Source organism: Tupaia chinensis, unplaced genomic scaffold (assembly GCF_000334495.1).
Source record: "Tupaia chinensis unplaced genomic scaffold, TupChi_1.0 Scaffold000066_1, whole genome shotgun sequence".
Lineage (NCBI taxonomy): Eukaryota > Metazoa > Chordata > Mammalia > Scandentia > Tupaiidae > Tupaia > Tupaia belangeri.
The window spans coordinates 2,106,171-2,125,687 of NW_006159525.1; the positions used below are offsets into that span (position 1 = coordinate 2,106,171).

A 19,517-nucleotide genomic window follows, 5' to 3' on the forward strand; every position below is an offset into this window, starting at 1 on the left:
CAAGCAAGATGGAAGTAGGCATTTTCACTGCCAGCAGAATGAAACAGACACAACTACACCCTCATTTTAACCATTTAAAAGTTACACCCCCCACCTTAAATTCTAGATGGTGAGTTGGTGCTGAGTGTGGGGAAATGAACCCTATTCTCTGCTCTGTACACCAGGGTGAAGGGGCTCATATACGTTCAGTTATCCCAGTCCTAGGAAATGATCCTAAGGAAATACTGCGGCAGAAACAGAAATAAAAATCCTGTATACTTAAAGGTGCTCCCTGCAGTGTTATTCTAAATGGCCCAAACTAACATAAGCAGCCAAACCACCCACCATAAGGACACGGAGAGGAGCACGGTGCAGGGAGATGCTCCAGCCTCGGCCACCTCAGGCTGGCATCTCGGCCCTGCCACCTCTTGGCAGCACGAACTGAATGAGGAGTGAGACCCGTCTGCGGTCTAGGACACTGTTATCCTTTATAAGGTTATTAGGAATTACACTATTTAATAGTTATAAAGCACTTACAAGAGTGGTTTACATTTAGGTCTAAGAAACCCTACAGGGTGGAATGAAGTCATTAAAGGAATAATCATGTAGAAAAGCAACTTGGAGCATCCTAGTTAAGGGAAAGACAGAAAGTCACATGAAACTTAGAGCTGAGGACAGGAGTAGAGTGCACAGAGAGGTCAGAGTGGGCTTGGGACAGACAGCTCTGGGCCTGAATCCCCTCTGCCCACGACTGGAGTGGTGTGATAGTGGGTGATTTTTCAGTCCTTTTCCATGGATTTATCTATAACCCATGATAACACGCCTGCCTCGGGCTGTTACGGCTTTGTAGCAACACAGAGCACAACCATCGGGATCTGAGGCCAGGTTTGGACCTGTGCAGGACTGTGGTCAAACACCTTCCGCATTTAGTACCCTGTGACTAGCGGAGGAGGAGAATGGCACCTACCTCGTAAGGTAATTGAGGGTCTTTCAAGTTGTTATGTGACACACAGCAGTAAATGTGAACTCTTGCTGTGTAAACCACTAGGCCAGGCTCCTGGCTCCTCCTGAACACTTAGTGACAGTGGTGTACTTCCATTTTTCCCTTTGGGAACAACACACGCACACTGTCGAGGAGTCAAACAGGACCAAAAGACAAAGGTGATAATGGCGTCTGCCTCGTTTGGCCCTCAGTTCCCAGCTTTCCTCTTCAGAGGCAGCCAGTAGGCTTCTTATGGCTGTCCCACAGCAAGAGCAGCAGCAGTTACCCAAGGGCAGCCTAATGGCAGCAGTGAGGACTAAGCACACATGCGTTCAGGCAAGGGCTGGAAGGCAGATGGGCAGAGGGGAGGATTGTGTGACGCGTCCCTCTTTAAACATATGTTCTTTATATACAACAACCAGCACTGTGGTATCATCTCTCGACACAAATGCAACAGTCACTCTTTATGTGCGTCTCCAAAGCTGTAGTCTCAGACGTGATTCAAACACCAAGGGCTGAACAGAGACTCAAGCCACTGCAGCGTCCTCTCTCTGTAGTGGCTTGGCTTCCAGTCAGCCAGGTAAGCATGCCTCTCGCTGGTGAGGTATGCCGGGAGGGGAGGTCTGAGGCAAAACGCGAGCACAGAACACATCCCAGAGAGATCATTCATTTCAGGGGCGTAGACAGTTTTTCAAGTAGATGAGCCTTCTCCCCACCCAAAAATGTCTGCATTTTCCATCTTAACTCCTGGGATGTTTTGTTTTGTTTTTAAGAGAGGTGTTTTTTGTTTTTGTTTTTGTTTTTCTACAGGGCACATGTGCTTGAGGAGAGAGACAGAAAGTGAGAACTCACTCACCACAGGAGGGATGGCCATGTCACAATCCCTTGTCTCCCTTTCTCCTCTCTGGACTTTGGGCACAAATGTACATGCATCTGGTGTGAGTTTCAAGCCACCGGGTCTGGGACTTGAACCAAGGTTAGCCACGTGGGAGTCCAGTGGCATAACCATCACACCATCTACTTGTCCCTCAACTCCTATTTTTAACTTCAGACTTGGCAGATGCCACTAAGATTTCCTGCTATCACCTCAAGTTCTTCCTTCTAGAACTATACTCAAACTCTTTCTTCCACGAAGAGCTGAGTATCCCTGTCACTTACCTTGCAGCCATCAAGGTGATCTGAGAAAACTCCACACACCAATTATTTGTATTGGCTCCTCACATCCCACAGCCACCAAGTCCTTTCAAATTGGCCTTGAATGTGTACTTTGTCTCTGTCCTTTTCCCTTAGTGATTCCCCCTTTCCTCCGTATGCCAAGACAACCCCTAGCAGTCTTCTGACGAGCTCCAGGACTCAAGCGACTCTCAGCTCAGCTAATGGCCGCACTGCCACACTAATCCTCATCCTTTCCCTCCTGCACTAAATCCAGGGCCTCCTCTGGCTAGGCCAGGCATTCCAAGGCTCCACCTAGCTGCCCAGAGCCCTGCTTCCTCTCCAGGGTAGCTCTCCTGGCTACTTCCACAAACATAGCTCACAAACAACGTACTTACTCTTAATCCAGTAAACCAGAAGAATTTTAAGTAGATGAGCTTTTTCTTTTTCAAAGAACTAGGTTTTTATATAGATCTATAAAAGCAGAAGGCTGGGAAAAGAGCTTATAAAGGAGGGAAACCTGACCCACCTCTTACTCTAGTCAGTCCACCCACCTACACCCCAGGCTTTTATTTTCACGTTTCTTTATTTCTTACTCCAGCAGGTTTCGTCCATCACCCAGTTTTATAAACTCCTCCCACATTACCCTGTAGTAGGAAGTTTATTACATTCAGTGGACTGAGTGTGTCCCCTCCAAATTCATATGTTGAGATCCTAACCCCTGATGTGAATTAGAGCCGAGCCTTTGAGGGGTGATAGGCCATGATAGTGGAGCCCTCGTGATGGGATTAGTCTCCTATGAAAGAGACCCCAAGAACATGTTTACTATTGCTCCACCTTGTGAGAATTCGGTAAGAGTATGACCATCCACACAGCAGGAAGTGGGCACTGAATATGCTGGCACCTTGATCTTGGTCTTCCAGCCTCCGAACTCTGAGAAATAATGTGTTGTCCTAGTCGCCTGGTCTATGGTATCCTGTTATAGCAGCCAGGGCTGACTAAGGCACTGCCCTTTGCTAATTGATATCTGTAGTTCCCTGTGCGTCATCTCAGCTTCAGGGACCATAACATATACTTCAGTGTTCTTTGCCATTATGTGCATATTTATGGGGTTTTTAAAGCAGATTCTTTTGGACTACATTAGTTAAATTATTGTACTAACTTGGTACACAGCCCTCTGTGTGGAAGAACAAGGAGCAGCCTTTGTTCATTCAACCTACTGATGAATGTTCATTCAATTCCCATGTTACATAAAATAATGGAGACAAGTAGTCCACGTGGGAGGTGTGAGGGTGACACCAAGAACTCACGTAAGCTCACTGGGATTAGAAAACGGCCAGCATTTAAGAATCAGGGCCATCACCTTGATGTTAGATTTGAAAATGTTTAAACAAATATCTTGGAAACTCCTGTTCTATGACCCCAAATGATGCATTATATAAAACAAGGATGTTATAAGAAGACTGAGTTCACCATGAGAGCTGAGACCTAGTGCTTTCAGGGAATAAATGAAGATGTTCTGCAGAGAAGTCGCCCTGGTAGAGCCCCCTCTATCCCTCTCTCTGTCTCTTTCTATCTGTCTCTGCCTTTTCATTTTTTAATTGTTTAAACATTTTTTAAGGTAAAGTATTTTCTTGGCTCGGAAATCCTCCTTTATCTTGGTAATAATCCCCTCCGCTTCTTCTCTCCCATCTAGGACAGGCAAAAAAGGCAGGCCAGAAGAAGAGTGAGTCTGCCATGAGAGCTGAGATCTAGTGCTTTCGTGCAGCGTGCTCTTTTTTAGTTTTTGCTTTTAAATAAATAAATAACTTTTTTTCCCTTTTCTCTCTCGCTTGCTCTGTTTTCTTAGCTTTTTTCTTTTACCTCATCACTCTGCTGCTCAGCTTCAACACACTGAGTGTCTAGACAGGTCTAAGTGAAAAGCAGCCAAGCATCTGAATATCATCAGAGTCAACATATTCACCAATTCCCACTGAATCTGTGACACAAAAAGAGAATAACTAAACAGCAAAGAGTGTGCAGACCACCTCCTCCTGTGTGCCTCTGTTGCTCAGATTGAACTTCTAGAAATTAGGAAGAAATGAATAACTTATCAGATGACAGAAATCACTGTAGACAGAAGAAATATGAGAAACCAAGAAAATATCTCTTCTCCAAGGGAAAATAACTCCTCTTTATTCTCAGACAGTACAATGGAACTCACAGAAATGTCTGATAAAGAATTTAGAATATTCATAGTGACAAAGCTAACAAAGATGGAAGAAAAGAGAGACAATGAACTCCAGAAGAAAAGAGCCGACCAGTTCTAGGAGATGAGGAAGTTCTTAAGAGAGCTGAAAGAGGAATTACACGCCATAAGAAGAATCAAATGGAAATGTTAGAGATGAAGGCTATAATACAGGAGGTCAAAATCTCTCTTCAAAGTATTAAAAGCAGACTAGATCATACAGAAAATCGAATCTCAGATGTAGAAGACAGAATTGCTGGACTAGTAAAATCCACCATGAAGACAGAAAATAGCCCAAAAATATGAGAATAATATACAAGAAATACTAGATACCATTAAATGTCCAAAGATCAGGATAATTGGTATCACAGAATGTGAAGAGACTAACAAGGACATTGAGAATCTATTCCATGAAATCCTTGAAGAAAAATTCCCAAACCTAGAGAGACATTCAAAGATCCAGCCCCAACAAATGCAAAGGATCACAAATAGCATCAACCCAGGATCTTCTCCAAGACACGTAATAGCCAGATTGACCAAAACCACAGACAAAGACAAGATATACTCAGACTGGCAAGAGAGAAAGTCAAGTCACCTTCAAAGGATATCCCCTCAGGCTCACAGTGGACCTCTCATTGGGAACAATGTGAGCAAGGAAAGAATGGGAAACTATACTCAAAGTGTTGAGTGAAAACAATTTCAACCGAGAACACTATATCCAGCAAGATTATCCTTCCTATGGGAAGAGAGGACAAGAACATTCTCAGATAATTTTTGTCTTCTCTTGTGTTGTGGACAGGTCCACGTACCTACTAGTCGAACAGAATCCTAATCTGTTTCCTGGCTCTAAGTCTTAAGCAAAGTTCTCTTAACATTCCTTGATTTTGGTTTATTAAAGCTAAAACTATCTTTCTTGAAATTAAAAAAAAAAATTAAAAGTACCTATTTAATGATCACAGTAAGCTATATAGCCTCAGTTAGGTGCTACTTTATAGTTAATTCATTCTACCCACAGAGTTTCATGCCTGAAGTCAACATGTGTTCACAGATATGTATATATCAGCTGAACTTGCTATTGAAAGTATTTAGATTCATTAAGATATTTTGTGAATCAATGAAATGGGGAAAAAAATAAAAGAATGGAAAGCAACTGTAGATACCAGAGACAGTGTGGGAGAAGGGTGAGAAATGGCAGAGGGTGAGAAATAAGGGGGAAAAAAAATATATATATATATACAAGAAACAAGAAATGGATAATTATTTGTAGATGATAACATGATTTTTAAAAAAAGGATGTTATAAGCCCTTTTACCAATCACCAAAATAAGCTATTAGTCTTGGAGCTGTAGTAAAGGTAGATAACACACCGTGACCATAATGCACGGAGACATCTTGTTGCAAAAGTTGTCATCCAGGAGCCGCTGAAATGTCGCATCTTTTTCTACAATTAATAGAAATTTTGCATCTGTAATTAAATCTGTGCAGTTAAGGCTAATAAATTGGAGGCAAGAGTATTTAAATTTAATTACCAACTGAATTATGGTACCTATATAGATCAATTCAAAAGCAAGCAGAGACATATTTTTGTTTTTATCTTTAAACATATATAAACAGATATCTATTCATATAACTAGATATTTGTCTCTTCCAGTAGATGGTGAGCTCCTGAGTCCTAAAGAAGGGACCAGGGAGTGTTCATTTTGACTGCCTACAGGGCCTGCCTTACTCGTTACATGTTATGAAGACTTGGTTTCTCAAGGGAATGACTGAATGGAGTTTATGAATTTTTTCCTACTTAAAGGATACTCCGAATTCCTTGAATATTAGATGGTACAGCAACAGCCTATGTTTTGAAAAAAGACAATTTCTATTTTAAATGAAAAGTATAGCATTTTATAAATTCTTATAAAAATCCCACATTTTCATTTTTCTTTGACTATACGTTGAAGAGATTTATTCCTCAATAGGAAAACAGTGTGTGTGGGGTGTCTGACAGGTGGCGTGGTGGTTAAGGGCGCTGAACTCCCACATGGTCAACCATGGTTTGAGTCCTGGACCTGGTGGCTTTCTTTCTCACTTTCTCTTTCTCTCTCTCTCTCTCTGGTCAAATTAAAATAAATAAATAAAGTTAAATAAAGTAATTTTTTTAAAAAAGTAGAAAACAATTTTATCTGTCAGTAGGAAAACCTATATACAATTCACACTACTTCCCAGCTTGGGAAAGATTTCTTGGAAGCTTTATATATATGTGGTTCATAAAGCAGAACAGGATCTCATTGGTATTTTCCTTCTTTCTAAATTGGAAAGTTGGCTTCTTTCAAACTGTTGTCTTAGTTTAGTACTGTAGGCTATCAATGTACCAAAGCCCAGCAAATAGTTTAATATAAATATTTTACTTTCAGAAGCAGAAAAGTATATGAAGAGTATATAAATAATCATGCAAAAATGCTCAAGTCATACTCTTCCTGAAAATAACATTTTTAAAAGGATATGTTTGGGGACCAGCAATTGGCATAATGGCTATGTCGCTGGACTCCCAAGTAGTTGACCACAGTCTGAGTCCTTGGACCTGGTGGCTTAAACTTACATCGGCACATGTGGATCTGTGCCCAAGATCCCGAGAGGAGAATGGAGAAGAGATTGTGACGTGGCCATCCCCCCCCCAGGGGGTGATTTCTCACTTTCTGTCTCTCTGTCTCTCTCTGTCTTTCTGGTGAGCACATGCGCCCTATAGCAAAAAAAACTCTCAAAAAAATAAAAAAAGGATATGTATGTATATTGCAATAGGACATTTGACAATCAGCATATTTTAAAACTATGTAATATACAATCCCATAAAGCATACACCTATTCATTCTTCAGTTTTATTTTAAACTAGCTCTAACCTAGATAACAAAGTAAGGAATAAAATACATTTCAAAATCTAAGGAAGGAAAGGGAGTTAAAGTATGTGAAAATGTTAAGACATTTACCGTCGCACCACAGGTACAATTCACTTTGGTGCCATCTTCCTCGATGTATCCTAAATTGCCAGCAATTAAACCTTTTGATGTTGATAACTAAAAAAAAAAAAAAAAAACAGATATTTGAAGTACTTTTCACTAATATGTTATAAGCCACAAGATCACTCTGTGTGTTTCACTCACTGAAATATTTGTATTTTAGCTCAGATTGGAATTTAAGAAATGAAGGAGAAAATATGTAAGGGTATTTAGGAACTTAAAATATTTGGTAAGGACCAGCAGGTGGCGTGGTGGTTAAGGTGCTGGACACTCCCACATGACTGACCACAGTTCGAGTCCCAGACCTGGCAGCTTGCTTTCTCATTCTTTCTCGCTGCCTCTCTCTGGTCAAATTAAAATAAATGAATGAATAAAATAAAATAAAATAAAATAAATATTTGGTAATTCATCAGTTTTGGTCCATATTACTTAAATTTACAGTGAAAATATAGTATCAAGTGATATCAAAAGAAGAGAAAGATTATATTTGCTTTTTATTGTAATTTTTATACATTTTGTTTTCAAATCAAGTATTTTGTATTAAGCAATACTTACTATATGTAGACTTCTCCTTGGCACTTTTAGCATACAGGAAATGTCATTGATAATACTGTCCACAACAGTCTGGTTACCAAAGAGCTGGCTGTCAGTGTAATATATGTCTCTATGAAAATGTAAAATATGTATTTTTAATGACCATTCTCTTTGAATATGACAAGAATTAGAGTGTTATTTTAGGAAAATTTTAACAGGATGAACCACCACATATAAAAAAATACTCATTACATAGTCTAGCCTTACATAACTTTTAAAATATATAATAAAAGTTGACCCCAACAACACAACACTTTTTTTTTTTTTTTTGCCATAGGTTGCATGCACTTGTTGAAGAAGAGATAGAGAGACAGGGAGACAGAAAGTGAGAAACTACTTCCCCGGGGGATGGCCATACTGCAATCCCTTCTCCTCCACCCTGCTCCTGAGATTTAGTGCATGCACGCACATGCACAGTGTGAGTTTCAAGTTGTCGGATCCAGGACTCAAACCACAGTCGGCCACTTGGAATCCAGAGCCTTAACCACCATGCCACTTGCTGACCATAATGCATTTCATTTAAAGGAGTTATTTAGTGGAACAATATATTTACCTTTTGGTTGCATAAGTGTTGCTCTGCACTAACTTATAAATCATGGATAATATTTTAAGAACTAGAGCTGGAAAATAAGATGCAATGAACAAGTTTTGTTATTTCTCTTATTAATCCAAATTCTCTTACTAAATCAAAAGGTGCTGCTGTCAAGGATTTTAACTGTTCTCCGTTACTTTCCATAACATTTAAAAGCTTATGATTCCAAAATAGAAGGGTTAAGTACAGAATAACTACCTGAAGAATGAGATAAAATTAACGCTCTACGGACAGCAAAACTGAAAGAATCATTTTCTACTGAACTATGTATCTTGAAAAGCACACTTCTTTTGAAATTATAATGTAGTTCCCTGATTACTGACAATGCAAAATTCTAGAACTTTATTTCAAGTACCAGGGACGGCTATTAAAGAACAAGCAAAATTATTTAACTAGGAACAAATAAAATCTAGAAGATAACCAAATTTATTTCTTCTGTATTAGTAAAAGCTTGATCAATTTACCAAATTTATGAACTGATTTTGGTGAATCACTTCTGATTCTTCTGGTGGTACAAGGAGATACCATATGAAGACCCACAGTATCTTCAAACCTGTTGTTTTGTTCAAAGCAAGGGAATAAAAGAAAAAGACTTAACCTCTAAACAACAAATGTGCACTTAATATCTGATTCTGTGCACCATTTAAATTCCATATTTCTACTAAATGTTGAGCAATGAAACCTCAGGGTAACCTGGTTTATAAGCTTAGATCACAGCAGGTAGTAATTAGGTAATTAGTTTTGTGACATACATTAAGATCAAGTGTTTAAAATACTCAGTTAAATATCTCCGATTATGGAGTGTGTATGTGTGTGTAAGTGTGTGTTATGTCTTTCCTGGGAAGACATCTATTGTATGTGAAATGTTTTCAAATACTTTGCAATTTTATTGACATTTCACTCATTTTAATAATTTACTCATTTAATAATTTTACTCATACTAAATTTTGAAATATTTTATTTCCAATTTACATGTAAAGTTACATTACGTAAAATAGCAGTGTATATTAGGTTGTTAAACTGAACTGCCAAGTCTCTCCTACAGGTGGCAGAAGGCACCAGGCAAAGAGGCCAGCTGCCAGCTCCTCGGATACTGGATGAAACCATCTTTCAAAATACAGTGCAAAATGTGATTCAAAAGTATATAGTTTTGGGAACCAGCAGTTAGCGTAATGACTATGTCGCTGGACTCCCACATAGTCGAGCACGGTTCGCGTCCCGGACCCGGGGGCTTAAAACTCACGCCGGGCGCGTGTGAGTGCGTGCCCAAGATCCCGAGAGGAGAATGGAGAAGGGATTGTGGCGTGGCCATGCCCCCTGGGGGTTGATTTGTTGCTTTCTGAACTCCCCCCCCCAAAAAAAAAGTATATAGTTTATATATATATATATTTTTTTTTTTGAGAGGTTTTTGCTATAGGTCGCATGCGCTCACCAGAAAGACAGAGACAGAAAGCGAGAAATCACCCTCCAGAGGGGATGGCCATGCTGCAATCCCTTCTCCTCCATTCTCCTCTCGGGATCTTGGGCACGCACGCACATGCGCCCGGTGTGAGTTTAAGCCACTGGGTCTGGGACTTGAACCATGGTCAACTACATGGGAGTTCAGCGACATAGCCATTATGCTAACTGCTGGTCCCTATATTGACATTATTGATCATAAAATAATAGTGACTAATGAGCCTCGAATTCCTTGATTGTTTCTGTAACTCTGACGAAGTATGAGGTTCATTCTTATAATAAAGCTGTTTGCTGATTTTACCTTTCTGGGCCACATGACTTAGCATATGATCTGCCTGGAGGCAGAGCCCTGTACCTGTGCTCTAAGTCCAGGATACTTTGTCTCAGTCTGGTGTCAGGACTAGTTGCACTTCCCCTGACAGTGGTTTGCTCTCACTGTAAAGATCTGAAATGGGCCCTGTTCCCCCCTGAGCGCTACGAAGCTCAGATCCGAGTTTGGTGCCCATTCTAGCAAGACCACTTTATCACATACAGTTTGAACTGTAACCTTTTTGGGGGTTCACTTTGTTGCTAGCATTGTTTTTGTCTTATCTTTCCTACCTACTTCTAGTGTACACAACCTTCCTCTATGGTATGTAGTTGGTAAACTTCCTAAATCCTCCCCCTTTTTTTGGCAGCGAAAGACAATAAAAAGAATGACATCTAACTAGAACTTTAAGTCAAGGAAATTCAAATGAAGACATAATACTACATTTAAAAACAAAAATGCAAATGCCCACTTTATGTTTTCCCAGCTTGATCTGTTTTCCACTATGAATGCAGGTGCTTCATTTCTTGCCAAGCTTGTGACTATGTTCTGGATGATATTTTCTATGGATTCAAGTACTTCAGAACTGAAAACAAACACATAGGATTCAAGACTTAATGATCAACTTGGCCTTTACAACATGCAACATTTCCCTAGACCAATACTAAGTTTCGGGAACAGCAGTTGGCATAATGGCTATGTCACTGAACTCCCATGTAGCAGACTGTGGTTCAAGTCCCGGACCTGGTGGCTTAAACTCACGCCAGGTACGTGTGTGTGTATGCCCAAGCCCCCAAGAGAAGAATGGAGAAGGGATTGCAGTGTGGCCATCCCCCCGGGGGGTGATTTCTCATTTTCTGTCTCTCTGTCTCTGTCTTTCTGGCGTACAAGCACACATATCCGATAGTGCAAACCTCTCCAAAATAAATAATTAAAAAAATAAAATAAGGTTCTATTTTATTGGTTGCTTTTGAAGATTAGGTACTCCATGTCAGTAATGCTCTCACCTATTAAATCTTGACATCGGTACTGCATTAAAAGAACTGTTTACTGTAGTTATTTCAAAAGAAATTTCATTTGCTTATAATTTTTTCTATTACTAATTAAAGAACTATCTTCCTTTTATATTAATAACTAGATCATATAATTTACACAAATATTTTAATCCATTTTTCATACTAACTTAATTTAGCTCAATTCAACTTGTTGACCTGAAAAACCGATCAATGTTTTAATTAAAAGTAATGTAATATTGGAGGGCTGGCCCATAGTTCAGGGTTAAACCATGGAGAGGCCAGGTCCCACATGGTCGACCACGGGACTGGCCCTGGTGACTTAAAAACACGCTAAGTGAGTGCAAGTGTGTGCCAGGGTGCTGCCGGGACAGAGAATTGGAGATAAAAGGGACCGCAGCATGACCAGGCCAGTTTGGGCTCTGGCTCACTCTCCATCCCCCACCCACTTGCATACATCCTCTGGAAGTGGGGGAGGGCGAGGAAGCTAATGAGAAAATGGAATTGAATTATAAGTTGTTTATTTTTTAAAGACAAGTCAGGTGCAGTGGCATACACCTGTAATTCCAGTTTACTCTGGAGGGTGACACACGAGAACTGTAAATTCTACACCAATCTCAGAAAGAGACCCTGTCTCTAAAAATGTTAAGATAAGTAACATTGGCAAACATTTATTGGAGCACAGCACCCAAATAGACATTATGCCTCAAAATCAGCCCTCTCGAGTTTTAGTGATAAAAAAGTTTGTTGCCATAAAAAGAATAAATCGTGAGTTCTGCACTAAATAGTTGGCTTGGCAACTATTAGCCACTTCACAGCAAAATGCTAAGACTGAAGACGTTTTCTGTCAGCTGACTCAATTTCACAAGCCATCAACTTCAAAAGATGTCCTTCTGGTAGAGGTACCAGTAGCGCGCTCTCTAGGACGAAAAGGCAGATTAACTCCAGGCAAAGAGCAAAACGTGGAGTTCGTAATTTTCATGGAAACTTCAGAGGCTCTTAAGAACACTTACGTACCCGAAAAGTAACCGTAAAACGTTTATTTTCTACTGAGAGGTGAAAACGAACTCAAACACCCATTCGTTTTTCCCAGCCTGAAACAAACTCATTTTCCCCGCCTGGAAGCGACTCTGGACTAATCGGATTCGACGAGGGGCGCGCCGCCCCGCCTCCCGCAAACTACGCTCGGCCCTCGACGCGTGTGCTGCGGTGTCGGGCGGGGAGTCGGTTCAGTCTACGGGATAAGCCGGAAAACCGGAAGAAGGGAGCCACAGGGCATTTCAGTAAACGGCCAACGGGGGAGGGCGTCTCCCGCCTTACGCCGCATGACGTCACGGCACGCCGCCCTTCCGGCCGGCGCCCCCCGCCGGGGTGCCCCCATGACGTCACGGCACGCCGCCTTCCGGTCCTGCAAGCCCTCCGCTGCCCCGATGCGCGCCGGGAGGCCTCGCTCACGTCGGGGCACGTTCATTTTTCTCTTTCTCCCCCCAACTTGAAAACTTCCCAGTTAAGTTTTACCCCAAAATGGAAACTAACACCACAAACCCAAACCGTGCCGCAGTTCCTCGCGGCGAGCGCCTTAGCAAACCCACCAACCCGCTAGAGGGTACGCTCGGAACATTCTAGAAGGAGACATTCTAGAGTGGGGGCTGTCGCCAGGCTTTGGGGGTCCAACTAGGGGTTAAACGCAGAACGCCGTGGGGTTCTGGGCTGGCCCGCTGGGCCCACCCGGTGGCCTCGCCCTGGGGCGCTGGGGAAGGGCCCCACGCACGGCTGCCCCAGGGCCGGGGCGCCGGTACCTAGAGGGCAGGCGGCGGCCCTGGCCGGGGGGCCCCCCGCCGCTCCTGAGGGCGGCCAGCAGGGTCGCCCGGTGCTGGTCCAACACCTGGAAGAACGAGGGCGGAGGCCCCATGGGGGGCCGCGGAAGCGCCCTAGGCGGGAACTCAACTCGAAGCCTCCGGCCGCCCGCCCCTGAGCGCGCTCCGGGGCCTTTCCCGCGCTTTCTGAGGGGCAGCGCGTGCGCACTCCGAAGCAAGAGGCGAGGCGGGCGGGGCAGACGCATGTGCATAGCACGCCCACTCTTTGCAGGGAGTGCGCAGGCGCAGGGCTGTCCAGGCAGGGCCCACCTGGGATGCAGAGCGGGGTGAGTCCCTGGGTGTGGGTCTGGGAGGTGGTCGGCGCGGACGCCTCTGCGCCAACTGCATGGCTCGTGGGACCCAGAGTGCCTTGAGGTACTGCGTTGTCCGGTGGGGGCGAGAAATCAGCCATCTTTCATTGAAGGGAGATTTTGCAGATCCACCCACGGTGCCAGATTCGTTCTGGCCACTGGCTTCAGCTGTGATGGGGCAGTGGCAACTCCTGCCCCAATTAACGTGTCTTTAGTAATGGAGGGCCGAGAAGCCCTCCCCATTAGCCTCTTTCTTCCTTAACACCCGAAGACGTCCCTAATCTTGCAGGAGCAGGGAAAGACCGGCGTGTCAGGCAGGCCTGGGTGAAAGCCCCAGCGCCCACTTGGTAGGACCGTCCGATGTAGCGAACTAAGTTACGGGCCGCTTTGGAACAACTGAAAGCTGTTTTTCTTGGGATATACTTTTACGGAGAGGTTTGTTGTTTATGACACTCACATGTCACGATGTTCTGTATTTACCCACCAGCTCTGCCACAGTACCATGTCATTCCCTGGCAGACTTGGTGAGCTGCGCCCTTTCCCTGCTGGCTCCACCTCTTCCAGAGCAGGGGACTGGAATTCTGAAGTCCCAGGAAGGAGTCCCTGCTTGGGATGAGAACTTAAGAGAGAGAACAAGGCAAGCCCTAGAGCAAGGTGCCGAGGCCTGTGGGGGCCTGTCCTTCGTGAACGGGGTGCAGGGTCTAGCCTGACCACAGCTCACGCTGGTTGGTCATTGTGAAAGTAAAATGGTTTTCCACTATAAATAGTGGACTCCCTTTGTTGCTGTGTTCTGTGTATCTGCACACGCCAGGGGGCCTTGCGTTATGATCTCCCCAAATACGTCCTTACCGCCTGCTTTGGCCTGGGCAGGCTACTGAGGACACACTTAAATAATCAAGTTGACAGGGTGAGAAGTGCACTTAAATAGATCAACAGCTCTAAGAGGAAATTATTCTCCCATTTCACAGATGAAGAAAGCGAGGCTTAGAGAGGTTGACCATTTGTGCAAGGTTGCACCTCCACTGAGTGACAGGGCTCAGAGGTGGCTCTGGACTCCAGATTGATGCTCAGCCATTTGGACATGAGGCACCATGAAGGTCTGGCCAGGGGTGTGCCATCGTTTTGTGGGGGCTTCTTTAGTGGTGGACTTAGCCCTCTGGCCTCAGATGAGAGCATGCAGCAGGTAGTCTCTCATTTATCTTCCCCAAGGGGAAACAAAAAAGCAAAAGCCCTTAGAGGTAGAGAGGGTAAGTCAAAGACATCACAGGGGGGTCTGCCGGGAGGTGCCTCCCTCCTGGGACTAGAACCTTTCTGTCCACTTTTCTCCGACTGCTGAGGACAGACTCTTCGGTCCCACCTACGCTAGGCTCCAGAGCCTCCCTAGACCTGACAAGATGAAAGGTTCCGAGCTGGGTGGAGACCCAGGGAGAGGATCAAAACAGGAAGATGAACAAACCCGTAATAAACCTGGCATTGCTGCCAGGAGCAACCGCAAGGTGCGACTTGAAAGGCCCTCGCTGGGTTCTACTGGGCAGATGGAAGCGGGAGGGGCAGCTCGTCCCACCGGGAGCTGCTGTGCTGCTTTGCCTTTCCGGCTCCTGTTCCCACCCAGGGGGCTCCTCTGGCCCCACAAGTGCATGCACTGCCTCCATGTCAAAGCAGTGGTCCCAGCCTTGGGCTGTGAAAAGGAACCAGGAAAACACACGGTCCCAGCAGCAGGTAGCAGATGAGGCTGGCAGTTGCCAACTTGCAGAGGGGTTCTCTGCCTGAGTTCTTTCTTCTCGCTTCTTTCCAGGGAAAAGCCAGCTTGCTAAGCTTCCCCACCCACTAGTGGTCTTCCCTCCAAACTCAGCCTAATGTCCTGAAACCTGTCAGTGGGCCAAACCTTCCATGCCATTGGCAGAAATGTCATTTACATGAGACCTCATGATCATTTCCAGCTCTAACCTGTCACCAGAGGGAAAGGCGACGAGTCGGCCCAGAGAGCCCTGGAGCAAAGCAGGTAGGAGAGGCCACTGTGCTCGTTATAGTTAAACTGGGTGCCGTCGTTAGCAAATGGAATGAATTTTAAAATGGTATCGATTTTTGAGGGGCCATCAGGTGGTATGGTCATTAAGGCACTGGACTTCCACATGGCCAACTGTGGTTCAAGTCCCAGACCCCGTGTGTCTTGAAAATCATGCCGGGCACATGTGCGTGCGTACCCAAAATTGCAGGAGGAGGATGGCGAAGGGATCGTGACATGCCTATACCCCCGGGAGGTGATTTCTCATGCTCCCTCTCTCTCCAGCAAGCACACACACCCTATGGCAAACCTTAAATGTATGTTCTTGAGAGATAAGTAGAAAAAATGTGATCTTGAAATTTCACAAGGCATTTTGATGTTGCACTTCTTTTTTAAGTTTTGTTTTTTTTTTAATTGCAAGAGTGAGACACGCTTCTCGTAAAATATTTACATCGTTTGGAAGTATAGATATAACAATGAGATCGCGGCCACTCACGCTTCGCCTTCACTTGTGCTGCTCTTTGCTTGGCAATCCTCAGACCCTGGGATCACTCCTTCCTGCCCAAGGGTCTTTGCACTTGCCTGCCCTCAGCAGCTTGGAACCCTTTCTCCTTCCCCACCCTCCTCTCCCCCAGTTCCTTCCAAATCCAGCCTGGCTGATTCTGCGTCGTCATGCAAATGGCCCACTGCGCATCTCTCTAGACTGCCGCCCCCATAAGGCTTGACTCTGGCTTCTCCGTGCCGACCCACCTGCCTTTCCTACAGCGTTAGCCAGAGGAGAGTGCCGTGCCCGCCTATGCCCTGGCCGGCCGGCCCCCTGGCCCATCGGAAGCACTCGAAAACATTGTTGGATGCAGGAACAAATGATTTCGCCAGCGTTTTCTACCACTCATATTTCTTCCCAGGCATCTCTGTGCACGTGCTCAAACAGCATAGCTTTCACAGAGTGAGGCCCTCTGTCTACTTCTGCCAGTGCTGCCTCTGTCGCCCCCCAGCTGCAGTTTGCTAATGGTCAGACAGGGGACCAGCGCCTCCTGCACCAGGTCTCCTGTACTCCCTCTTATTTTACAGAGAAGAAAAGCATAAATAAGATGACTGGATGTTCTAGTCCAGTCTGTATTTATTCTTTTTTAGTTTTTTTTTTAATCTATCTCTTCTTGCTAATGGATAACATGATGGAGGGTGGGAGCTTGAGTGGAGCACAGCGGATCTGTCATTCACTCTCCTTATAAACGGGACTCAGTCTGATGCCGTCACTTCCCAAAAGCCCCTCCTTTCAACGCCATAATCAGGTTAGGCCCCCGCCTTCACCACCATTACAATGACTCATCAAGTTTTGTTTTTTTGTGTTTTGTGTTTTTTTTGAGAGGTTTTTGCTATAGGGTATGTGCACTCACCAGAAAGACAGAGAGACAGAAAGGAAGAAATCACCCTCCAGGGAGATGGCCATGCCACAATCCCTTCTCCTCCATTCTCCTCTTAGGATCTTGGGCATGTACACTGGTGTGAGTTTAAGCCACCGGGTCCAGGACTTGAACCGTGGTTGACTACATGGGAATCCAGTGACATAGCCATTATGCTAACTGCTGGTCCAGTCGTCAGATTTCAACGTGTGAGTTTTTGGGGGAACACATGCAAACCATAGCACGGGGTTTCATACGGACGTAAGGAACAGAGTCCCAACAGGAACAGGCTGCTAATCTGAGCCGTGCTACAACATTGCCTCCGAGTCCAGGGTTTAGCATTGATGAACTCATTTATCCATTTGCTCTTGTCTTTTGCCAAAGCGTTCTTGGGCTTGCAAGAGACAGAGGGAAAGTGGGGGGGGGGAGCACCCCCCAATGGAGTGGGTCCTGCTGCAATCTTCTTTCATTTCTCCTTGTTGGGATTTTGGGCACACAAGCCCTGTGGTGTTTTCTAGGCCACCTGGGCCAGGGTTCCAACCACATGGTTGGCCATGTGGGATCTGACATTCCTAACCGCCAGGCCAAGGGATCATAGAGCAGGACATGTAATATAAAGCAGATCAGTAAATGAAAGTTGCAATTAATTTTAATAAGATCACCAAAATATTTGTAAGGCTGTAGGGCATCTCGCTGGTGAAGGCCTGATGTCCTGTCCCTGGAGAGAAGGTGTAGTGTGCTACCACGGACCAGCACCGGCTCCCCTGCTGTCGGCTCATGGCCAAACCTTCCTCATGCACATCCGCGCCCTCTCCACCTCCCCCAGTTATTTAGGGGCTAATCCCAGGCAGCAGGGTATTTCATCCATAGACATTTCAACATGTATATCTAATGTGAAAGCTCTTAAAAAAAAAAAAAAAGACCATTATCATACTAAAATTTATGTTAACATTCATTCTTTGACCTCTTCAAATGTTCTGTCACTTCTGAAATTTCCCCAGATGTTTCATGAAATGTTCACGTAGCTCGTTCTCATCGGGGTGCAAATAAGCCCCGTCTGTACAGGGCTGTGGGCCGACACGTCCGTGTCTCCTGAGCTCTGTAGATTGCCTCCCTTCTTTCCTTGCAGTTTGGAGAAGAAACCGAGGCATTGGCCCCCGGGAGGTCTGCACACATCCGCGTTCGTGGGTGCAGCTCTGTGGTGTTCTGCTCTTGGTACTTCCTGTAAGTCAGCGGTTGGATTGGGAAGCTTAACTTCCTAGTTTAATTTTTGTTGTTGTGGTGACACTATGTCAAGCATAGTCTGGAATCTTTAGGACCTCTGTGATAACCTTCTAGAATGTCTATGGCTCCGGCTTCTGGGTGGGGAACTTCAGCACCAGTCCAAGTCGCTTGTTAACTGAAATCGAGACCCACGCTGGGAGGTGGCTCAGTTTGGCACAACCTCTGTGGACGCGGCGCCCCGGCGGGCGGCTCATGGCCAAACCGGCCGCATGCCCAGCCGCGCCCTCCCCACGTCCCCCAGTTATTTAGGGGCTAATCCCAGGCAGCAGGGTATTTCATCCATAGACATTTCAGCATATGTATCTCTAATGTGAAAGCTCTTAAAAAAAAAAAAAAAGACCATTATCATACTAAAATTTATGTTAACATTCATTCTTTGACCTCTTCAAATGTTCTGTCACTTCTGAAATTTCCCCAGATGTTTCATGAAATGTTCACGTAGCTCGTTCTCATCGGGGTGCAAATAAGCCCCGTCTGTACAGGGCTGTGGGCCGACACGTCCGTGTCTCCTGAGCTCTGTAGATTGCCTCCCTTCTTTCCTTGCAGTTTGGAGAAGAAACCGAGGCATTGGCCCCCGGGAGGTCTGCACACATCCGCGTTCGTGGGTGCAGCTCTGTGGTGTTCTGCTCTTGGTACTTCCTGTAAGTCAGCGGTTGGATTGGGAAGCTTAACTTCCTAGTTTAATTTTTGTTGTTGTGGTGACACTATGTCAAGCATAGTCTGGAATCTTTAGGACCTCTGTGATAACCTTCTAGAATGTCTATGGCTCCGGCTTCTGGGTGGGGAACTTCAGCACCAGTCCAAGTCGCTTGTTAACTGAAATCGAGACCCACGCTGGGAGGTGGCTCAGTTTGGCACAACCTCTGTGGACGCAGACCGCTTCTCAGACAGTAACCACAGTGAAGGAGCGTCCCCACACACGCTGCCCTACAGTGTCCCGGGACCTGCGGGAAAGTGCCTTCCCGGCTCCCCTCTGCTGCCTGCACACAGGGAGGCTGTCTGTCACTGAGTCACCCTCCCTGCTTTTCCTTTCTTTCTCAGCCCTGGCTGGGCTGCTCCTTGCTGTCCTCCACTATCCCTTTCTCTGGAGTTGCTCCTGTCATGACCTGGAGACACCTCGCCACAGCTATGACCCGCTCCAAAGGCCAGGCTCTGTTTAGTTTGAAAACCAGTCAGCACCAAACAGAGGCCTTGTTTTGGCTCAAGGAGACCTTGTACATCCTAAAGAAATTTTCCCCTTCATCTGCTTCTTTATCTTCTTTTATCGTTTTCCGTTTTTTAATACTTCTCGGCAACTGATTTTGATAGCCTTTTGCAAAAGACCAGAAAGCATGTTCTGCACCCAGAGCCAA

General features: G+C 45.0%; 1 protein-coding gene and 1 long non-coding RNA gene across 2 annotated transcripts in view; one reads left to right on the plus strand and one right to left on the minus strand.

Moving 5' to 3' along the window:
• SPO11 (SPO11 initiator of meiotic double strand breaks) overlaps positions 1–13,227 on the minus strand; it is a gene marked incomplete at its 5' end in the record, with an annotated part of 19,496 nt that extends 6,269 nt beyond the window's left edge. Inside the window, 8 exons of the mRNA XM_006141881.2 lie at positions 5,708–5,817; positions 6,147–6,183; positions 7,313–7,399; positions 7,898–8,006; positions 8,490–8,556; positions 8,993–9,081; positions 10,766–10,879; positions 13,106–13,227. Coding sequence (XP_006141943.2) covers positions 5,708–5,817; positions 6,147–6,183; positions 7,313–7,399; positions 7,898–8,006; positions 8,490–8,556; positions 8,993–9,081; positions 10,766–10,879; positions 13,106–13,227 — 735 coding nt within the window. The remainder of the gene's footprint in view (positions 1–5,707; positions 5,818–6,146; positions 6,184–7,312; positions 7,400–7,897; positions 8,007–8,489; positions 8,557–8,992; positions 9,082–10,765; positions 10,880–13,105) is intronic.
• A 40-nt stretch (positions 13,228–13,267) lies between these two features.
• Positions 13,268–19,517, plus strand: part of LOC102499818 (uncharacterized) — a 28,879-nt gene continuing 22,629 nt past the window's right edge. Inside the window, exons 1-2 of the long non-coding RNA XR_333557.3 lie at positions 13,268–13,449; positions 15,269–15,475. This is a non-coding gene — a long non-coding RNA (uncharacterized LOC102499818). The remainder of the gene's footprint in view (positions 13,450–15,268; positions 15,476–19,517) is intronic.